General features: G+C 41.7%; 1 protein-coding gene across 4 annotated transcripts in view; it reads left to right on the plus strand.

The window, feature by feature from the left end:
* The window catches only part of znf438 (zinc finger protein 438), a 50,982-nt gene that overhangs the window by 1,804 nt on the left and 25,244 nt on the right, over window positions 1-23,934 (plus strand). For 2 of the 4 annotated variants that reach the window (XM_061239497.1, XM_061239495.1), the window contains exon 2: window positions 478-541. The exons of the other annotated variants lie outside the window; for them this stretch is intronic. Coding sequence is in view for 1 of the 2 variants with exons in the window: in XM_061239495.1 (XP_061095479.1) it covers window positions 478-541 (64 nt within the window). In the remaining variant the exon portion in view is untranslated. The remainder of the gene's footprint in view (window positions 1-477; window positions 542-23,934) is intronic. 4 annotated transcript variants of the gene reach the window in all.

Genomic DNA, 23,934 nt, shown 5'->3' on the forward strand with positions numbered 1-23,934 from the left:
AAACTAGCTTGCAGTCATATACAAGCATAGCCGTGTTTAACTTAGCTAGCACTTGATAGCTGTAACTAAGTGGTATTTTGTCACTAGGTAGTGCAATGCAGAGTGTAATCGTATAATGTAGATACATCTAACGTCAACGTGGCTGTGTTAGATTGGAAGCTCTCCATTTTATCACTTCATAAATGGCCACGAAATTATGCCACCTCTTGCCTGGGTACCTGCTGAACCTAACTTGCAGCACACATCCAAATCATGATCATTCAACTTAAGATCACGCAACTTGCCTGTAGACTGCAAGATCTGATCCTAACAAAACTCTTCCGTTGTATAATATGTCAGTTGATGTCCTTTATAAATAAAGTCAAAGCAGATATAAAAAAAAGTTTGATAACTTGGGATTTGATAATATAGGATGTCATTGTTCAACGACGTGTTTTCGCTTTAACGAGATCCCCTCATATTTTCCCTCTGCTCCAGAACGCTGCCCTAACACGTCTGTCTGTCTGGTGTGCTTTCGACGAAGATCCTCTCCACCTCCCCAGTGAGTTAAGCGGAACATTCCCAAAAGTAATTTGGGTTATTCCTTTCTGCCAATATGCTTTCCCCAATATTGATCGTCATTTCAACATCCACTATAGTAAAATAATTATTGGCCAGACTGAACATAGTTAACTAATTTCAGAGAGCAAATCCAAGTCCCATTTTAGTCGCGAATTAGTAGGCATATAAATTATTGGATATTCATGCAAGGATGCAGTTAGATATGTTAAAATCATCACACACAAAGCTGTGATAAATTTAGGCTTCAAAGTATGGGTATAAAACAGACTAGTTGTTGGTGATTGATCTATAATTCCCAAGGAAGCACAAACTTTGAAACACATTGATGAATACCAGTGGGGTTTATCTTACCATCCTCCTTAGTACTTCTTGCTTTGCACACAGTTTCACCAGCAGTTTTATTCTAACTTTGTAAATGACATCAGGACAACATAGAACAGTCAGTCCTGTCAAATTTTTCCTCTGGTTTCTTTCTTTTTTTAAATTTTGTTTATGAAGAATAAGCTTTCAAAAAGCTAGTATTTCTGTGGGGGATAAATAGTGCACCTGCTTTGTGGCAGGCGCAGACAAATCCTGAACCCAATTGCGCATGCCTTTCATATCTGAAGAGAAACCGTAAGGGGACTAGATGGCTGCAATACAGGCCTGGTAGAGCATCACCAGACAAGACACCCAGCAACTGGTGAATTCAGAACTGTTGAGAGTTGGTTGTAAGTTTGAATATTAAGTGAAAATACGCTAGTTGAAACTTGGACAATTTTCCAACCTCTCATTTGGTAGCCCATTTTATAAGCCAGTTAATCAATAACAAGCTTTTTTTTTTTGTCATGACTTTCTGAAAGAGGCAACCCAATACATTCTCTGTAGTTAAGCCTGTTAGCAAAACAACAAAAAGCTACCATCTTGCATTCTCAGAAAGGAAAACATTGCAAGCCATACATTGAAATGTCATAAACAATGTGTTCATTGCAAGGAAATTGAAACCTGCTGACCAAGAAAACAATTTGGTGAACTTATACAGAGACCACATTCTAAGCATGCGAGGGATGACCCTAGTTGTATAATAAGATGGCCAACGTGGCATCAGTGAGGGAACATTCAAAGGGAAGCAGTAGCCTGCTGAAGAGCAGCACTAATTAAACTGCTTCTGGCACATTTAATTAATATATGCATCTGTTGATGTGTCAAGCAATGCATTAACATAGCATGCATGTGTTAGCCTATTTTATACAAGGATACATGTTTCATTACACAGCTCCCACATAAAGTTGCTGCCAACCTGCTGTTTTTATCAGATGTACCCATTTAAGGCTCACTTTTTTTGCAGCAGTGGCAATAAGAACTAGAATACGGAATAATTGAAAAGCAGTAATTGCTTATACCAGTCAGTTTTTTTTAATGAAGTTCCTGTCTCACAATCTGCAGCATTTTACCTTCCCTGCAATTGTCTTGAGCAGTGAACACCAAACAATCACTTCTAAGGAAGTGGGACAATGTCACAGCTATACACAAAGTTGGCGGGGTAATCGGAAAGCACTTTGCTTTTTAGTGATTGATTCAATTTAGATGTATTGTTCCTTATGGAGTGATCACACTGCAGTTATATTGATTCTCTGTCTAAGCTGACCAATGTAGGCAAAAAATATAATGTTATAATTTTGTTAAGATGCAGAATGTAGGAGCCGACCTGTTCATTTTAGAAGTTCATTCTGGAATGCCTGAATTGGACTGTGCACCTGTACACACACATTCCTGTACACACTTCCATGAAGTCATTTGGTGAAATATTCACAATTTTTGAAATGCTCTATGTTTAACAAATGTAGTGTGAATCTTGACATGATGGCTGCCCAATTGGTGGTGGTTCCCCTTCCCTTTGACGAGAAAGTAGTTTCTTTATTTTGTAAATATACAGGGTAGGGTTGTCTTCAAAGCTCTGTATGATTTCAAAATCATACTCCTACTATTAAAAATTTACACCCGCCTGATATATTTATTAGGGCCAATCGCCAGTGGTGCTGGCACCAATTGTAATTGTTCGAATTTTTCACTACTATTATAGTTTCTGCCATCTATGCGCCCAAAGACCACTTGGTGGATTTTTTTTATCATTGATCACATTGATCGAACAGGCATCCAGCCACCAAGTTTGGGGTCAGTTCCTCCACCTCTCTCGTGCCACAGACAGGCAAAAGTTATTGCTTGATTTTTTTTTGGCAGAACCCTTTGGCCTGGAGCAATTCCTTTTTCCTTAGGTCCTGTCGAGTTGAATGTATCAAGCCCCATCAATATTGGATTTTCTGCCAAAAAAAATAAAAACACATTTAAATCTCCTCCCTTCCTTAGAATTTGACATGTATTATCTAGAGAGTACTAAGTTGCTAAAAGATATTTGCTAGCTCAAACAATTATAGCTCAAAATGCAGTAAACCTATAAACATTGATGTGGGTGTGGCTTATCACACATGTGAATAACTCCAAAATAAGTTCTTTGTAACACATCATGAGCCCAACCCTACAGTATTGGGCCAATTGAATCACATTTTTAAAAAACATTTAAAATACATGTTCTCCTATTGCATTTGATGGATTACCACAAAATTCGGCAGGCATCATCTTGAGAGTACTGTGATGAAAAGATAATTGCTAGGTCAATATGGCTGCTGTAAACAAACAAATCTGTAGGTGAAGGTGCCAAACACCTCTGCAATGTTTGGTTGTATTGAATCCAAAACTGGGACCCAGGGGTAGCTACATGAACGTTGAAAACTGCTATACTAGGAGGAAAAAGCTGATTACTCTGCACCAAAAGCCGATATTACCACAAAATGCGTAAATTATCCTAACTGGCAAATCATATGCCCTTGGCATTGGCCATGTTTTTTTATTTTTCAGCCATCTTGGATTTGGTCAAAAACCTATTTAGAAATCTTCACCTAGAGCATTCGCCCTATCCGGCTGCAATTTTTGGTATTATATATGTGGACCATTTTCTTTAAGAGTTAAATTATAGCTGGGCGGTCTAACAATATGGCAGCAATGTACTGACACATTTGCAGGTGTAGGTGCCATAAAGAAAGAGTGGGCATACATCTGCAAGTGTTTAGTCTATTGGCATCACATTGGTTGGTACACATGCTTAACGTAAGGACTGGGGGGCTATACCACACGTCTTTGTGGATTTTGGGAACTTGCGGTCACATTACCAAACAAATAGGTTATTATTCCAAAAAGTAAAGCATGCTGTTTACAGTATTACTAATTACTCCAAAACTAAAGCATATATTTCAACCAAATTTTGGGGGGAACATTATATGCCAGAATTGGGCAACCAACAGATTTTGTCGCATGGAGGTACGGCACTGCATGGTCCCTTCATTGCTGCTTGCAGCTATATTTATACTTGTGTTTACTGAGTGTTCCACAACTGAAGTATGAATAAATATCAGAATGTCTTCCTGATTTAGATGGATGAGAGAACGCTCTGTATTCCTTTGCGCCTTAGACCTGTAGACTGCTCTATCAATGCAAGGCAAAGTCTTGCTTGCACCTGAATACTACTCCATTCTTATCATCTCTATTGTGAGCAAGATGATGTTTTAATTTTTAATTAGTAAGATTGTATTTTGTTGAGACTTCTCAAAGGAGATATTTCTTTACTGTCAGAGTAAAGAAGGTTTGTTAAACTTTAGTTTAACCTCTTCAGTGCTAGATGGACAGACAGAGACACGGGCAGGCAAGCACAGCAGCTTAGCTTGTGTGGAGAAGAATGCAGCATTAGAAATCTTTGTTTGGACACTCATTGGACTTTGGCACAATCAAGCAGACGTGCTGCATTTCATTCTCACACAGAATTCAGAGAAACATTTTACAGGTAATGAAAATGCAGCAGTGCTTGAGGAAATGTGAGCAAGTCAAAATGTAAAATGTTTAGCCTATATCAAATGTAATATTAATGCCCTCTCCCCCAAACCAAGGTGATAAATAATGCATTGTCTTCCTCTTCCTTATTCGTTTTATATGACTTGTATTTGAGAAGTGATTGCTTCCAATAGATTTGTATTGTTTTTGTATTAGAGCATACTTAGGAATACCGTGTTTCTGTATATTTTAATTGAAAGGTGGACTGCATATCCTCAGGACTGCTCACAGTAAACACACTCGTTTTTCGAAGATGTGAGGGTTTACTTTGGCATGGGAATTGGTACAGTGTGGTTTCACATGTGGTAAGAGACAGGGTAAAGTAGGAGTCACAGAAGGTTCTTCCAAACAGAGCTGCTTATTTAACATTTCCGGTCAATCACAACCGAGTCAACATCACACATTTGTTACAGGAGATGGAGAGAGATTATTTGCTTGAACTCATGTTCAACCCACAGTTGGTCTCTTTGAAGTGTTGGCCAGTCATTTTACTCAACATTCGGATTTGTGCTGAGGTATATAATTGCAGCCAGCACACATACTAATAGAAGGTCCTATCAGTGGAGAAAGCTGGATATAGCTGATTATGGAAATAATCCACTTATACACTTATATAACTTATATAAAAAATATGAATGCAGATGAATAAGACCTTGAGCAGCAAATGTGGAAAATGCAAAAAGCATAGATTTCTGTTTCATGCATTTAGTTGCAAGTAATAGGTGGGTCTGTTTTTGGATGGGTACATTTCTTCTGAATTGTGTTTTAAGGTTTTGACATTATTATGTTGCTGTACATTTGACTCATAACACATTCAGACATTTTTACATTTACATCATACATTTCTATACATTTTGCCACAAATCCTGATATAACATTGTGTGCTTATTAATGATACAGAGCAAGCATCATAATTGTTTATTTTTTTTAAAATGTAAGTGACATCAAATTTCAGGTCTGTTATTTGTGCCACTGCCAAATAGTTCAGCATGTACTGGAATACTGATAAAGAAATGTCAAAATTTCAACTACAAAATAGTTTGAGATTTTTCTGTGTAGATGATTATCATACCTGTAAATACTGTATCTCACACGAAAGATACAATTGGTAAGATGTTTGTGTTAAAACATTGTAAATCCCTTCCTATCATGAAAACAGGCTCACTGACACGTTGACTCACCCTCTGCCTGTGTTCTTAAATTTTGGTTTCAAAATATACAGTTGGCGGACCAACACTGTACCAAAACAGCAGGGAAGAACAGTGTTGTGGTTTGAGGGTGATTGTTGCTGCAATTCTTCTTTTGACCATTAGAAGTACGAAATTACCTATTGTACCTTTAAGAACCCGGACAATACTGATGTATTAAGCCCATTCCCTAAATTTCATAGAGCAGATTTGATGCATAATTATTTATTTATTTTAGAAATACTTCACCAAGCTAGTATAAGCAAAAGACAAGAGAGGCTGTCAACACCTTGTACATGGAAAGTGCATAAAGATTAAATTATTTATGGAAGCCACTACATGAGAGAAAATGTACATGGTAATAGTCTTGTGAATTTTTAATCTGTGGGCAGTACTGGCATACTCCCAGGGTATTCCTTGGATTTGACAATGTGTGCGCATGCGTGTGTGGGAGGGAAGGATCTTTCTTTTTTCCATTGTAGCTAATGACAAGACTAATGTAGCTAACTGTAGACAATGCTAATATGCAGCTAAGTATTCATGACATGTCTTAAATTAGCCTAGTAGCTGTTAGCAGGATGACTGTGCAAATGTATTGAGTAGCTCTAGCCATTCATTCATATTGACCAACACGCATCTCTTTTGAGTATTGCTTGATCTAAGCATCATTGTAGAGTACATGCTGCCTTGTTTTTAAAATCTGTCTGAAGCAGAGCTGCCAGCAGTCCAGAGGGTGTTACATGATATAAAGTAGCTTATATTACACACTATGCCTTATATTCACTTGTGGTATAACTGAAGTCTGATCCTCACCAGGGCAGTGGCAACTTAACATCAGTACACATGTACTTGTATATAGTCATCTGAAAAGATACTCCTCGCCTCAGACGTTCTGTCAGTTGGAGGTTGCACAAAACTGTACTGTATAATCACCTGCGAGTTCACCACATCCAGTGACAGTTGGGTAGTTAAGCAAACTTCCCTTTTACCTACTGATATTAATGGATGACACAGAATATGAACTTACGATATGAAGGAAATTATTTGTCCCATTTTATGTCTAGAAAATCAAAACTGCAGCTCTGAACATACTGTATATGCACACTCAGTGTATTTGACACGGAAAGGAAAATCATTCTCACAGTCTGCCTCTCTTTCGTTATTTCTAAGATGCATCATTGGCCGTTGTCTTTTGCTTTTTGTAAATCAACCAGGGTAGTCAGCAGATCTGTGTTAGCAGGAGCATGCTTTTTGGCTCTCGCTGGGGTAGTACTAAGTGTTCATTGCATTAACCTGACTAGACTGGGATTTGCAGGCCTGGGACGCATTTTGGCTGCGATGCGTTTGGACGAGCCGCAACACTGAGCATGAATGGGAGGTTTGCTTCGGCATGGCCATGTGCAGGGGAAACATGACCCTGGCCATCCTCTCGATCCACACAGCTTTAAAAAAGCAGATGCCAGCTCGTCCTGCTTTGACCTCTTACTGCGTGGCATGGTCGTATCCCAAACGTCAGGTGCATTTCCGTGTCTCTGTCAAACACGTCCTTTCAGTCGTTTTGTCCGTTTCCATCGTCATCCTGTGCATGTTCTGATTTCTGCCCAGGAACACTATGTTCTTGCACCCACTCTCCAAGAAAATTATACTTTTGTCCCCGAAGAGTAAATTAAAACTTGTAGCTGCCAGTCGTTCTTAGTCAATTAATTTATTTAGGAAATCTGCTACAGTACATGTCTGCCTGGCAAACTGAAAGCCCAAGTTGATTGTTATGTACTGTTGGAGGGTCTGTGAGCTGGTGTACAGAAATCCCACAATGTTCACAATTGCAAGCAACACTATTTTGGTTGCCTGTTAATGGAAGTGTCAGAAAGCAGTTAATCTCTTTTGATTTACTCTGCATCTTGAATTTGGTTTTTAATTGATGTGCGGTTCAGCTGTATGATCTTTTTGCCAGTCAGATTCAAAGCCAATGTGCATCCTTTCCCTAGCCTGCCAGGATCAGTAGAGCTCATTAGCCCATAAGAACAATAACCGTTTAGGATGTCTAACATAAAGGCTAACTATTGTATCATTGTTTTGTTAAATAAATGCACACTGTTAAAAATGTAGTAAATTAACTTGCTCTTGACCATAGTCATAAATAACTGATTCCACAAATACACTGCCGCACCACCACCAGTAATGATACACTACTAATATATATATCTTTTTTAAATCTTTCATTATTTATAGATGTAAAGTATCGACTGCCTTATGGGGGTCATGTCTTCCCAGCAGGAGGAAAGAACGGTCACCAGACACAGCAAGATAAACCTCCTGGTTCCACGGGTGCATAGAGAGTCTGCGTGCTGTTTGAGTAGCACAGTCTCCTTTGAAGGAAATGATAAAATGAGAGCCATTGTTGTGTCACTTAAAGCAGTCGACTATTTTGAGAAGTTACAGAAAGCACTTGCTACCGAACACATGCAGCTGATCCATTGACTTCCCCCAGGGGAGCTTAAGAACAAATGCAGGACAAATGGACAATTGCCCATGCAAATCGCTCTGCCCTAACCATTACACACGTATAGCATTTCCAAAGTTTAGAGCTCTGGTCTGTTTGCATCCTGTTTTTACAAAAAATATTAAGGAATACTGTACAGTACATGTGTCTATGGAACAGCACCAGACACTACAGTGGGAAGTGTATTATTGTTATTGGCTATGGGAGGACAAAGAATATTTTAGTATCACAAAAGTTTATTTGGCATTAAGAGTGATAGTCTCCTGTTTCAGAGACTTGTTGGAAATATAAAGATGTTCTGTTATGGCTAGATATTCAGTATTAGATCTTCAAATGACCAGTGAAGTGTGGCAGTGAATGGAATGAAGTGTTTTTTTATGTTTAAGGGTCTGATGAACAAGAATTTGAATGCCAAGAGATTACATAATGCATCAATTCAAAAACAGCAGAATAGCTTGCAGAAGTGCCTGATGTTCCTTGGAGGCTAAATTTGTCAAAAATCTTTTGCTGGAAGATATCTGTAGCAAGTAAAGATTGGTTTGTTTATGTTTCAGAAGATAATGTCTTATTTGTGCTTGGAATTATTTCTAAGATTAACATTCTAGTCAATTAGAATTCCAATATTCAGCCTCAATATTGAGTGTTTAAATGTTTTTATGAAGTTCAATGAAAATATTGGGCAGAATGGTGGCGACTAAACAAGGACAAGAAAACCGTAAACAATATGACTAATGTATTGTCTGTAGATTCTTGAAAGTCACTTAGTCTGTGCCGCTGAAAATTGAACCCACGCTTTGCGTAAACAGGAAGTTTTGTTTAGTCGGGAGTTGCTAGCTGTATGTTACTAGTTCTTGGGTCACAGGAGAGGGGAAATGGGTGGCAACTCAGAAATACCTCAACGAGGATAAACCCCGGTACTTGTTGCCACTCTTATGGGATTGCAGTCAGCCACCTCGGCACGTAGCTGCTCGGGAGGGAAACGGAGACTTTTGCGGTCGCGTTTCTCCAGGCAGGCCGCTTTCTACGTGCCCTGCGCCTTTGATTTAACGCTGACCATCAGCACCGTGCCTTCTGAAGGCGCTGGATCATGTTTCACCACCATTACTCAGATCTTCCCAGGGAAATTCTGGGTCATTAAAGCGGAGTTTCTGTGACCACTGACGCCACCGATCAGTAGGCTGGATTTAAAAGTGTTCCAGTGACTATACATGATTGATATTTTTAATGGTCTCTTATACACCGTAATGTGAGCACAACTTTTCTAATTAATGGAGTGAAATGAAAACCCGCTACTGCTGCATAGCTTCATAGTTTCAATGCTGTTTATGGTATTATAATTCCAAATTATTTTTATCCTAAAATGTATCACCTTGCAGCTCTACTGTGAATATATTATTGACACTTAAGGCTCAGGTGGGAGCGATATGTAGCCTGCTTAATTATCTGTAGTGGTAGACAAGGATAACGTCTACCACTACAGATAATTGTTACTATTTTAGCAGTTTGTGGCTTAGTCTTGTTCCAAGAATCTTTTATTTTAGGTGTGTCACTGACAAATGTCTACAGGTTTATGCCATTTTCTTTAGAACTAACACAAAGATTACTTTTTAAGAGCAAGGTGATTTTAACCACTTTTTGTTGCACTTTTGATTTGTTGCAGTTTTATGGTTACAGAATATCCCTGTAAAGTGCCTTGAAATGTCCACGCTATACTGTCCCCCTCTTCCATAAAGCAGAATAATGCAAACTGTTGACTTGGAGATTGCTTTGACTCTGTTCTCTATTGGCTTTCTCCTAATTACAAGGGGGTGTGTTGCCTGATTGTGATCACACACTCAGAATCATATCCCATGGCTTCCTTGACTGTCATTGGCAGAACTCTGGGCCTCATGTTGACAAACACCAATAACAGACTCCAAAGGCAATCAAAAGCCTAGAATCAAGACTAGATACTGGAAGCTTTCTAATACCTGCACTAAGAAAGCGACTGAATACACCTGACTGTTCAGAAGCAGCTGTGAAGCCAAGAGGCCAACTGTCCAATTACTTTTGGTCCCCTAAATTGGGGTAGGGGGGCCTAGTGTACAAATGGATGTGATTCCTCCGCACATCACCCGATACGGATGCAAATACCCTCAAATTAAAGGGGTGACAGTCTGCACTTTAACCTCACATTCATTGTTTCATTTCAAATCCAATGTGCTGGAGTACAGTGCCAAAAGAACCAAAATGGTACCAACTGTCCAAATACTTACAGACTGCTCTGTGTGTACGCATGTGCATATGCTTTGTGTAGCTGCACATACATACATACCTACACACTTGCACGTATGTGTGCATGTGAGCCAGTTTTGTGTGAGTGTGTGCACGTCAGTGTGTTTTGCGGCACACATCCTCTTCACTCTTCCCGGCTTAGGTCATTTCCAGGTCAGGTCAGGGCAGTGCAGTCCTGAGGTATTTCAGGCCGTGTGAGGAGACTTTAACTTCCATTCTGCGGTCCCCCTGAAAAGAAGCTTTGAATCACAAAAGCTCAGACGGAAAGGCCCCATGTTGTACTGGACCCTAACTACCCATTTGAAAACATGCAGCTTTCCCATGAGCATTACAGAACTTATTTCCAAGCACAGGCTCACCCTTTACGTTCAGCTTTTATACTGCTATTGAGAATGGCATTTGAACACAACATTGGGAACATTCTTCTCCCCCAAATAATGATTTGATATAAATAAACATAGGCGGAAATGCTGTTTGAAAGGGAGATAATGTTGGACATTGTGAATAAATGAGTTCTATATTCCAATTGTTTACTCAGATTAAACATCTGTGTTTTCATGTTTGCATAGTGATTGGAAGGCATTCTGCCTTGGGCACTGTGCTAGCAGACAGTATGTGTGTGCTGTGCATTTGGCGCCCTCTCTCAACGTCTCACAGCGGGTCTTTCGGTTGTTTCTCGTATTTGGAATTAAAATATTTCGAACAAATATATAGGGTGGTTTGAGTATCTCAGAAACGGCTGGTTTCCTGGGATTTTCACGCACATCAGTCAGCAGAGAATGGTGCGAAAAACAAAAGAACATCCAGTGAGCAGCAGTTCTGTGGGCAGAAATGCATTCTTAATGAGACAGGTCAGGGCCAGACTGGTCAAAAGCTGACAGGAAGGTGACAGTAACACAAATAACCACACATTACAACAGTGGTATGCAGAAGAGCATCTCTGAACACACAACGCATCATAACTCTAAGTGGATAGGCTACAGCAGCAGAAGACCAATAAGTAAAGAAAATAAAAAAAATAGCTCACTGAGTGAGCTCCAGAATTTTTGGAACCCCTGACTGGCAATGCACAACAAATAAACAATATGATTACTGGGATAAACTCAAAATGCTGAACATGTGAAAAATACTGGATTTTATTAATATTTCAATGGAACCAAGTTCCATAAAAGGCACCCCTGATTTATTGCCCTGGTGTAAAAAATGGAAAGATCTTCTATTTTGTTGACATGTATTTTTGCACTGCATTTTTGTGCTTGTCTGCCTGGTCTGTCTGAATCATCTCCCTGGCTGCTGTCCTCAGTTATGCTGGTCAGGGCCCTGCAAACATTCAGTGTGCTCGTCTGCCCTCGTCTCTGCGGCTATGGAAATAAACGGTACTTATCTCAGACGCGCGGTTCAAGCCGTGTTCAGGGCATGTTTGCTTTAGAAATAGCTGTTACATTTTTTTTAAAGCGGCAAAACCACGCCGGAGTAGTAGGGTTACGGCTCGGCCCCGGCGGCGGTTCGAGCACGGAGCCGTTCCCCCCCCGGCCCGGCGCGGGGACACGACCGACCCGTATCCAGTGTCTGGAGGGGGGGAGACGGCGGATCGCTTTCACATGCTTTTGTTTTTAAAAGCCGGCCCGGGCCCAGGATTCACAGCCCGGTCGCGTCTGCGCGGCGTGAGGAGCTGGCGGGGCATTAAGGCAGGCTTTCAGTCACGGCCCAGTTGGAGCTGGACATGCTGAACCTCCCACAGTCCGCCGGGGAGCTCTAAATTACAACTTTTCACGACCAGAAAAGTGCTTCAAATGTTTTTCTTTTTTTCCTTCCCTTCCCCTTTTTTTTTTTCTTTTTTTTCCCCTGATATCATGTTTTTTTGGTCTCGATGGTAACCTTTTTTTATTATTTTAAATTATTATTTTTTTTTTTAGGGGGGAGAGGGAATCGGGGGAGAAAGGGGGGGTGGTCCTCACGTAATCTTTATCCCTTTGAATAAAACCAAAAATAAAAGTAGACCCTAAAGCAAAAGAGGTATTAGGTTGACCTTGGCACAAAGAAAAGTTGGGAAAAAAGCCTCAAGGTTAATGCTAAACTGCTGTAATACATTATTTGGTTGGTTTCTGAGGAGAGATAGCGAGGTTCAGCGTGTACCTGTCAGTGCTAAATGATTGTTCATTTCCTGTGGAGTGGGGATGGAGTAATAGCATGCAGCTGGGAGGCTGGACGGAGCCCGCCTTCCCCCCCCCCCCTCCTGTCTTTATCAGCCTGGCCTCGGCCCACTGCAGCCTCCCCAGACCTCTCCACAGACGCTTTCATGTTCCCGCGCCGTAAAGGCCGGTGCACGCAAGCCGTCTCAACACCCGGGCTCCCCAGAGACCCAGCCCCGTGGTTTCTTGGGGCGGCCGGGCGGGAGGGGGTGGGATGGGAGGACGCTCGGACCGCCATGTATAGCCAGTGTGACGTTACCGAAGAAATATGCTGTGGCCAACGTTCACCTGGCAGGGGAAGGAGAGGCTGTTCTGGAGAGATTCATCTAAATGGGAGAGGTGGGAGGTGGTAGTTCAGGTTAATACGTATATAAATTAAAAAAGAATAGGGGGAAAAACACTTGAATTGATACCTTTTCCGCCAGTGTGAGATTTCTCCATTTGCATTGCAGGCTTAGTGCGGAATTGATCTCCTGTGAGAAATGTGTTGTAGAGGCATGACTTCTGATTAGCTGTATTCATCAAAGGGGCAGCAGTGGTGATGTTGCTTCTTGAAGCCCGGCCTTCTTACATCGGAAAACAATGAACATAAATCCATTCAGTACATTACTCCTGGCGCACACTGAACAAGGACAAACAAATATGTTCACGTCTCTCAGGCGCACGGCACTGACGCGCATTAAAGCCTGGGGTGGCTGAACGTAATCTTAAAAAAAACAAAACAATGGGCTAAATAGAAAAAACAACAGCTTTGTTTAAAATATGGAACTACAAAGCACTTCCATATGTACCTATCGTGAACACTCATCTGTTTTTCATTGCCCTTGCCCTGGAAGTATTGCGCTGTCCCATAGAATCGCAGCTAATTAAGAACGTAATTAAGATCGAAATCTTTGCAGAGAGAGCAAAGCTGCATTGTTCCAATATTCAAATCAGCCGCAAGAAGAAAAAGAAAAAAGAAAAAGTGATTTAAGATGAGAATTTCATCTGTTACTGTGAGAAACATGGTTCCGTTTCCAGAAAAGCCTAACTATTTAAGAGAAGGTTAAGAGGTTAGTGTTGTTCGCCTGCGTTTCATGAGAACTGTCCGGTGTTATATTGAACGCTGTCAGTCCAACCAGCTGGACGGAACGGTAAAAATGTTTTTCGAGGGTGCGTTTTAGAAGTCTCTGGGATTTATTCCCAAGAATGATTTCACTCCAAGGACATACTTGGATGTATCTGTTGTATATTTAATGCCTTCAAGGTGGATAATATTTTTATGTTGTACTTCATGTGCAGTAAGCTGGAATGACAAACATCTTTCCTTGCTCTGCGTTCAGTTTGCCCTTTGCTTTACTGCTATCACAGAATGCATAGAAATAATTCTTCTGAAAGACAGCCTTCACTGGAATTTGTTTTGTGCCTGACAGTATTGTGTTTTCAGAGCTTAATTTAATTACTTTGATGCTCTTTTCCCCCCTCAGACAATACAGTGTTTTTTTTAAATCAGCGAGCTGTTAACAGCATCTTAATTTCACACATAACCGGTGTCTACTATTAGCCATTGCTTTCAAACATTAATTCAATTGCCTTACTATTCTTGTGTACTTTGGAACAAACAAATGTTTTCCATCTTTTGGAATTGGCTAGTCATGCCTGTGTCATGTCACCTGCACCCAATCAAAAAGCACCGCAGCAGAAGTGCATGCATATCTCCCATGCACGTGTCTATTTTCTGCAGGCCATACAACACTACAGGAGACCTGATGGCAGTCAGACAAGAGCCACCCTGTATCTCACACTGATGATAGCTCGTGGTCTGTGGGTACCTGGCATGTCACTGGGAAGATATAATGCAGGAGGCCAGGAGCCCTGGCTGTCTGGATCCCCACCCTTACCTCAGCAGCACTAAGGCATGTAATTGCCACTTCTGACATTTTCATTTCCTTTCTTCAATGTTTCTGTCAGATTTGAAAGCCTTAAGTCCAGGAGTGCACAACTCCAGTCCAGTCTGCCAGCTGGTTTTTGTTCCAACCAATTACCTTAATTTATTTTTCTGATAGCTCTAGATGATGCTGGTTCACTCCTGTATTTGAGCGCAGTAAAGTCTTTAGGAGACACTAAAAGTCTGCAGTTGTATCTAGTGCATATATTTGATCAAGATAATATTCAGCTAATTAAATCATTAAGAGCAGAAGTTGCCACAAAATCATGAAGCAGATCAGCCCTTGCTGTGCGCCCCTGCTTTAGTCTGTTACAGTAACTCTCACTGTTCAGCCCTGGAGACCTCTGTAGTTGCTGATATGCGTCTAGGTAAAGGAGGTTGTGAGCATTACCCCCCCCCCCCCCCCCCATCCAACAACAAATCAAAACAAAAAGAAAAGTGAACAAAGAAAACGAGCAAAATTTGATTTTGCAATTGCACCTTCCTTTCATTTTGTTCTGTGTGAAGAAAAATCTTGGTGTGCTCTGTACTCCGAAGTGGCCTGACGAAAGAACAGGGAGGCATGCACAGGAATACTTATCGCTGGAATTTCCGGTGATAATTGCATAGAGGCTGCGCCATATTAGGAAGCCCTGTTTCTGTTGTATGTTCACGGTCCTCTTAATTTGAGCTGTTGCTAATGCTGGCCAGCATTCTGTCATTACAGTGAATCGATAACGGCATAAAATGGAACGTTATGTACGGCCCAGGTGAAAATAGCTGTGTTGTAGCCCAGCATTCGTGGACTGTATCCTTGCTGCTCTGTAGAGTGAAATGGAGAGGGTTCTGTGCAGGCCCAACAGAAGTTGTAGTACTTAGTTCAGCTTTGCTGACAATAAAAGTAGAAAAGTACAGCTCGTCTCCCAAAAATTATGTCTCCAGGCAGTGTGGACCCATTAACACATTGCGTGAAGAGACCTCTGTTTTCTCAAGGAGGTGAAATGTTCAATGTGTGCTACAAGTATGTACAGCCGATGTGCTTGTTTTTCCTTCCTCTTCAGTCAATGTCCATGTCTGAAAGGCAACACTCGGCACACTGCTGTGGAAGTTGATCAGATACTTTGAGTGTGTGTGTGTGCACGTGTGTGCACGTGTGTGTGCGTGTGCGTGCGTGCGTGCGTGCGTGTGTGCGTGTGTGCATGTGTGCGTGTGTGTGTGTGTATTTAAAGAAGGCAGGAAAGAGGTACTTTTCACATTTCCTGCTCAATTCCCCCTGCTTTTTCTAGCGTTATGATTGCTTTCTTGATGTTAAACATTCCCAGGCTCTCCTATAACCTTCTGGCTCGCCTGAACTGGCCAAGAAGGATCCCAGGTGAATGTGTGGGTGGACCTCCTGTTTTTAAGGATTACAATCTCTCCCTTTCTCTCTTTTCTTCTGGGCTGTTTTTGCTTTTTTACATCACTCATTAGAGATGGTAATAGTAGAGTGCTGTTCTCTTTAGGATGTGCCGTTTAAGAGGTTTTCAGGTATAAAAGGTTGATCTTCGTGTAAAGTGCTCCAATGAATACCACAGCTGTTCCTTCCTGTCCTGTATGCTGTGTTGCCTGTGCTGCCTGGTTCAGTTTTATGTATATATGCTTAAGGTGACACCAGTGTAGCAGTGTTGAATGTAGTGAATGCAGTTATGCTGTTTGTTCAATTACGCTGAAAGCAGACGCAATGCAAAGTAATTAAGTGGTGGTTATGTAACAGTGTTGTTATACACTTCTGACCTTAATTGGTGTTGTTACACCTTAACCTCACCTTATAAGTGAAATGTAACCAAAATATTAGCTTAGTGTTTTTAAAGCTGCTGTTTGCTGTTGTATATTTAACTCACAACAGGATATGGTATATTGTAATTTTTTCGGAGCTACGGGGTGTTGTTCGACCCGACTTGCAGCGGGGGTTGGAACAAAATAAAATGGCAAAATACCACATCCTGGAGTGAGTTAATGCCTTTGTGGATGGTTTCCAAATATGAATATATATATATATTATTGACATAAGCCAATTATAAGTGTTTACAAGAAAATAGTTTCTTGCTGCTCCAGATAGTGACAGCCGGTAATATTGTTCTTCCGAACTTGCTAGCTAGTTAGTAGATTTATCATGATAACAGGGTTATAGGGTCCTTTCCTGGAGGGTGTGTCAGTTTCACTGAAAATAAATTGGGACTGTCTTGATCCATATCCATTGTGTGTTTATGGCAGGAGAACTATAAAGACAATTTGTCTTAAAATACCGAGGGTGCTTTTGTGAGAAAATAAAACAAAGAGAAAAACTATTTGCTTGGGGTACCATAGAGTAGTGTGCATTTGAAACTTTGACCTTCCTTCCTTTTTACCTTTTTCCAAAATAAGCGTTTTCCTTTGTTTTCCCATTGTTTAACCAACAGACTTCAAATCTGTTAAGTGCTCAGCATTGTGAGAATGTGTCAGTATGAACATGGATGTATGCACATCTGAAATTCAAAAGGTTGTGTCTGCTCTCAACAGCTTGACAGTAGAGTTTAAACTGTAAAGCTAAACATGTTTAGCTAAGCCATAGGAAACGGCATTACAACTGTTGCTGACCTCGAACAGCAAATTTTACGATTATGTTTTAGCGGAGCAAGCTTTTCAACCCCCTGTAAAACACGTTTCCCCATCCAGATTTTTCACATCCCGGCATTTCCCTGCTCCTCATTCGAGGGTCAACTGACAGATGATTGATGGATTTGTTTACGATGCATTGTCCAGTTTGGCAAAAAAAAAAAAAGCAGAACGGAATGCTCACATCGGTTCAAATCAGCTCCAGGTTGCAGAAATATGACAGAGCTGCATAGCGGCATCCCAGTAACAGACGCTCCAATGTGGACTAAATTTAGCCATGTGATGCTCTGACTAATTGCCCTTCGAGCCCTAATCACTTCCAGGCTCTGCAGCTGGGAACAAAACACTGACCATCATGTAAACAACCCTGTGTGTCGGCACTCTACAGGCCGGAAAACCTGCCCCTGCAACAGAGCTTTTCTAGCAGCTGTGCTCATCTTTTCATCGAACTTGGCCACCATGCTCTGTGTGGTGTGGGCAGTTGTGACCTTACAAAAGCTATTTTAACTGGGGGTCTCAGGTGTAGAGGCACTTCCTTTGAACACCGACTGAGCCCTATAGATATGGCTATTTTAAGTGTGCGTTAGGTCTGGTGAACCCACATATGCACCCACTAAGTACTCACTGGTCCCCTACTGGTTACTTAGTAAGACCAGTGCCTCCTCTCTGATTAGCCCTAGCTGTTCTGTAGGATGTTTAGGTTTTTGTCTGATGACGCTGATTCTGAGTTTGAATTCTTTGAATACAGTTGAATATCTTTGAAAGTCTTTACAGATGAGGTTGATTGACGCACATCTGCTTATTCATGGAGGTGACAACCTGGAGGTGGAGTTTTGCTCAGATATCTGTATCAAAGGGACCGTGAAGTTCCATGAAAAATAAAGTTAAGCATCTTTTTAAAATTGTAATTGCGATCACAAAAGTTTTGGTTTTATTTTCCCAATGTTTTTTGCCAAATTTGATCAGATTAAGATAGAGGTAGTGTTTGAAGTGTGAGGCCCCTTTCCTTCTCACTTGTTTTACTTTCTTGATGTGCAATGGGTTACAACCACTTCCGCACATCAAACAACTTTTATGCGTGCCACGTTAAAGATCTTTGGTTTCCTAAAGCCAGCTCTGATGTGGTGACAGCTTTCACAAGCAACTTTTAACTTTCTGTTGATCTGTCGTTTGATAGGAAACTGGAGGCTTGAAAGGGTGACCTCGTCATGGCCAGGCTGGAATAGCGGATTAACCACAGTCAAATCTCACAGGCTTCCTTTGTTGCTTTGCTACCAGTAGTTTAAGAAAAATAGATATTGAGCATCTACTCGTGTGATTTCAGAAAAAATAGGTATTCAATGGGCTTTTGTGTGGCTTATCCTGGTAAGGCACTGTTCTAGTGCATGGATGGGCCTATGCTCTATTTTGAATCTGGACCTTGTTGGTCCCAACTGTGGCCAGCAGCCGTGTGGGTAACAACTACCAGTAGCATCACTCAGGATAGAGAGGACTTCAGTTGGCTCGGATTACATAATCTCGTCACTCACTAACCACCCCCTTACTGATTGGGCACTTGCAGCCCTCCTGTTGAGCTGCACATGAAGACTTCCTCTGACTCGTCTTTACGACCCGGACTTGTAGACTGTGATGTGATGAGAAGTGGTGGCTGACGTCACATGCTTTGGCGAAGAGTACAGGCCTGCCTGCACTACCCCAGATTGATGTACTCTCAGTGAGGTATTTAGGTATTTATTAGACTCATTTTTTAGATTTAATGGTCTGCTGCTGTAGCCTATCCACTTAAGGTTTGATGCATTGTGTGTTCAGAGATTCTCTTCTGCATACCACTGTTGTAATGCCTGCAGAACTACTGCTCACCGGATGTTGTTTTGTTTTTCACACCATTCTCTGCAAACTTTTGCGTGTGGAAATCCCAGAGATAAGCAACCTGTTGCACCAAACGTAGGCTAGTTTGAACTTAAATTCAGAGTTACGCCATAACTTAATGTAAACATCGCAACTGATTTAGTTCTGACGTACGACTTGAAATTTACACCTACTCCTACTAGGTGTAAAGTCATTCCTAAAATAGTCTTTGACATAGCGCATCAATTTGAAAGATTAGGAAACTTGTTTAGAGGAGAAATTGTGCATGGTATAAGCTTGCAGCGCATTATCCGCGATTAGATGACCCCTATGTATGAGGTTGACATGCACTAAATTAGTCCAAAGATTAGTCCAAAAATTATAAGAGGTTATCCTAAAAATACTTTATTTCATACCAAGTCATTTGTTTGAGAGCAATACATATCAAAGAAAAAACGGCAGTGAAGGCAATCCAAATACATCCACTGAAAGCCCATAACAAGTGGCCAGCTAGAATAGGTGGTAGCCTGCAGGCTGTCTGCAGCCGTAGAGATGGAATAATTTAGCCATCATATTACATAATACTTGATGCTTGACTTTAGAAGAGCACAAGACACGAATAGCGAATTAAACATGGGTGATTGGTCTGAATAAGGAAACGTCACGGTATGTGACAATGTTTTGGCTTACGGTCAATTTAGCTAAGATGTAGCGCACATATGAGTTGTGCAACCAAACAAATACACAACTTTAGTTTTAACCTAGTTACAACATGACATTTAGTGTGGACTTTACACCCAAACTTGCGATAAAACTTACATTATACTGGTGCAACAGGCTGCAGATTAGCCTTTCTGAGTCAAATTTTTCCCCCCATTCTGACATTTGGTCTGAAAAACAACTGAACCTCTTGACCATATCTGCATGCTTTTATGCGTGTAGTTGCTGCCACATGCTCAACTTATTAAATATTTGAATTAACAAGCTGGTGTACAGGTCTACCTAATAAAGTGCTCACTGAGTGTAGGTTGCAGCAATACTGCTGCTGATGAATGTAACTGGGTATTCCAAATCTCCGAGAAAAATGGGAATAAGCAGCCAAAAATTTTTTATTTTTTTTATTGATTCGGTTGTTCTGAGCGTTTAGTGTGTTTTATTAATCGTTCAAGGCTGACGTCATATGCCCAGAAGGGACAGCTGACTGCTACCTCACCATGTACTTACCACTTCCATTAAAATTGGTGACTGGGCACTGTGGATGAGCTCGCTTGTGACCTGAATTTTCTGCCTTGACGAGATTCAATGGAGAAAAACAGAACGGAAGCAACACTCGGACCACTTGTCAAGAGGACAGCCATTTAGTGGCATTGGTCATGTTGGAGACCGGACTAAATTATTTTTGTCACTTACTACCTTTGGCACTCACAACTTACAATTTACTTTATTCCTGTTGCTGGTTCTTCAGGATTTTGTGTGCTGGAAATTCCAGACGGCGTCACAGTGCCCTGACCCATTCCAGCCTTCAACACCGCGATTGTTTGAAGGCGTTGTTCTCTTGATTACGAAGTCCTTGTTGTTTACTCGATTTTTCCTTCTTGATTTTGCCTTGCTTAGAGTCCTCTCATAAAGTACATACGTAATACATTTTCTCTGACTAAACAGGGAGTGTGTCTGCTTATTATCACTGAAGGAAATAATAAATAATTGCTCACAGTAGTTTTTTCAGTCTGAATCATTGTGAAAAAATCCATCCACTGCTGTAGTAAAAGCTAGTGTTCTTCGTTCCTGGAGCGAGGAAGTGCTTCAGATGCTCAGTAGGACATCAGGAGAAGCTGCATGACTATGTGGAAAGTACTATTTTAGGCCGAGTGCACTCCGAGCTCGGTGGCACAAGGCTTCAGAGAAGGAGAATGGCGCTTTTACGGAAAAGGTTAAGCCGGTTGTTGCACTGTGTTTGTGACATTTGAGCATGCTGTGATTTTGGTCAGAGCAGGTAAGAGCCCTGCAAGAAGTGCTGACCGCCCCTCTCCTCTGGTGCAGACGTGTCGTGTGCCGGAACTCGCCGGAAATCCACGCTGGATTGACGCTCTTTACTTCGCCTGAGGCACTCGCCCGTCCACGTCCTGCCTTTTTGCCTGGGGTCGCAAATGGCCACCGGCTGTTTTGTTTTGCCGGAGTGGAGGAAGTCTCAAGGGTTTTCGCCTTCGATTTCGCCCACCCCTACCTCCCTTCCCCGCGTATAAGATTACAGAGTTTCCTGTTGGTCTCTGGTCCCCCGCTGCCACAGAGGGCCGGAGTGGACATACGATCGCAGGGCAGTGGGTGATGGAGTGAGGTGGGAGGTGGCAGGAAGAGAGGAGGGCATTCAATGCAGCCCTTGCCCGGGGAAGGAGTTTCCTTCCTGACCGACACCCTGTGGCCTTCTGAGAGATTCGCCGGCACCACCAACACAAGTTTTTTAAATCACACCGAGATCTGAGAAGTGTTGCTGGACTTCTACAAAGGTACGCGGCCTATAAAGAATACACTATCTTCGACCACAAGGTTCTTCGTACTGAAAATCCCAAAATCCAGATGGCAGCAGGTTGTGGTAAAGGACAGAATTGTAACTGAAAGATTGTAGGTTCAGGCCCCTAGGTGGGGCCTTTCACAGGATGCTTATCCTGAATTTCTTGAACCCTAAATACACAGTTTTGCTTGAGCGCACCTGCTAAGCAAATAAATAAGAGGAGGCAGCTGGTATTGAATTGTTTAAAGATTGCTGTGGTAGTGCCTCCAGTCTAGACATAAAAAATAAACTGTAGCAAACTGGGATTCTCTTGGACTGTACCTAGACAACAACTGCATACACAACTAAACAATTTTGCCCCTTCTTAGATGGGTATTCACACACAAGGTTCACTCTTGACTGCTCACTACCCTTTAGGGTTTCTGAAGTGGGACTGTTGGGGTGAAATAAAAACTGAAATGTGTTGTGTATTTCTGTTTGTGGTGTTTGAGTTGATAAATGAAAGGCACTATATAAATGCAGTACATGATGGTTATTAGAGTTTGTGGTTGACAGACATGTGCATGAATCTTACAGTCTGATTCCCTATGCTGTCCTTCAGTGATCAGAAGGGGGGCAAATGGTGTTGTCAAAAAAGACAGGTTATATGCCCTACCCCCCCACCCCCCCTTCCCCCACGTTATAAATAGAGACTCTTCTTTTTTTACCTTGTGGAGAAAATTAACCCGAATGATGAGTCTCTTCTTGTAGCAATCAATTTGTCACAATGAGTCCCTCAAAAAGGTCACCGGTAGCTAATTGTGAATCAGTCATATAACAGCAGATTTCCCTTTCCTGTCACTTTACATTTGTCAGATTCGTTACACGCAGCTTAATCTGGAAAGCCGGATGAATAAAGCCGGTGGATATTTTTCTTCATACCCTGGCGTTCTGTTTGATAATTATTTATTAATTTCTGAGGCATGACTGGAGTGGCCCACTCCTCTGAAAGTCGTGCAACTGTTAGCAGACAGACTCTTAAAACAGATTAGTAGAGACTGGATTATTTATGAAGCTGTAATTTATTAATGCCCCGCTCTTGCTGTCTATCACAGTTTTTGCTCTCACGTGGGCCAACTGAGGATGCTAATCATCAATTTGAATGCAAACTGCTAATTACGTGTAAGCCTTCGCACCCACTATCTGCTGAGGCCGTTTTTCTTCGTGCTTCCCTGCGCACGTTTCGCAGTAGGCCTACGGTATGTGTTTCCAAACATGGAAAACGGACGTGGAAAAGGTCTCCGCTCAGTATGGGTAATTTCAACCGCAGTTGAGGCTAACGCATTATGCAATTGAGCGGGAATAGGAACCTGATTAAAGCAGCGATGGCCCCTCATTACAGCATTTAGCGCCGGCTAGCGTTTTCTGACTGCTAATCACACACCGTATGTTAAAGGCAGAGCCTTTAAAGGACGATTTAAGGGCCGATTAGAGAAGAGCCTGCCCAATCCGCAGACACTATCTCTCCCTTTCTCTTTTAGTTTCTATCTTCTCACCCTCGCTTTCTCACATCGAGTCTCAGTCTGTTCAGTCTCTGCTCTTCCCTTTCCTCTCTATCTCTTGCTGTCTTTTCTCTCCCTCCGCCCTCCCTGTCTCTCTTTCCATTTCCCTCACTTCAGCGCGTTGACATTGTCTGAGGTGCAGGTTCAGGGTGTGGCTATGTGTTCTCCTCTCCCTGGTGTCAACACCCCCCCCCCTCCCTGTGTTGCCAAACTTAGCACTGCTTGAGGTGCACTGGAATTCAAAGGATCCCGTGACCTAACCATTCATGTGGCGCCCGCTGTGACCACCAGCTCCACTTTAAAGCGATCCCACACTCTAACTGCCCGAATGGAAAGAGTAAAACTTTTTTCCATGGGACAGAGGAGTTGTGGGTTTGCAGAAAATGCATTGGTGTGTCTTTTTTTTCTGTTCTACAGTGTGTAACATAAACTCGCCGTGTTCCGAACAGAACACGGGGAAGCAGCCGCTTTCACCAGTAGTTAATGTCCGTTCAACGGTAGTTTTCCTCCTGAGGAATGTGGTTTATGATTATGGTTGTTTATTGACAATCTTAGACACTAAAAAACTTTGATTGATGTGAATTGGACCAAAAATTGTAGAGAAAACTACAAATAACTGCACAACGTCCCTGTGTTCAGACGACCGTGTTAGTTCACGATGGTCCAAACACCGCTGTATAAGCCAGCCTGGTTCGTAGTCTCTTGTTAGCAACAGCTTCTCCACCACAATGTCACAGGGGAGCACCATTACCATGCCACTGTATGCTGAAATGGATTGTGTATGTGACTCGTACCAAGTTTTTATGAAAACGGAAGGAATTCTACTTTACACATACACAAAAACCGAAAGCTGTTCTG

Source organism: Conger conger, chromosome 4, assembly GCF_963514075.1.
Source record: "Conger conger chromosome 4, fConCon1.1, whole genome shotgun sequence".
Lineage (NCBI taxonomy): Eukaryota > Metazoa > Chordata > Actinopteri > Anguilliformes > Congridae > Conger > Conger conger.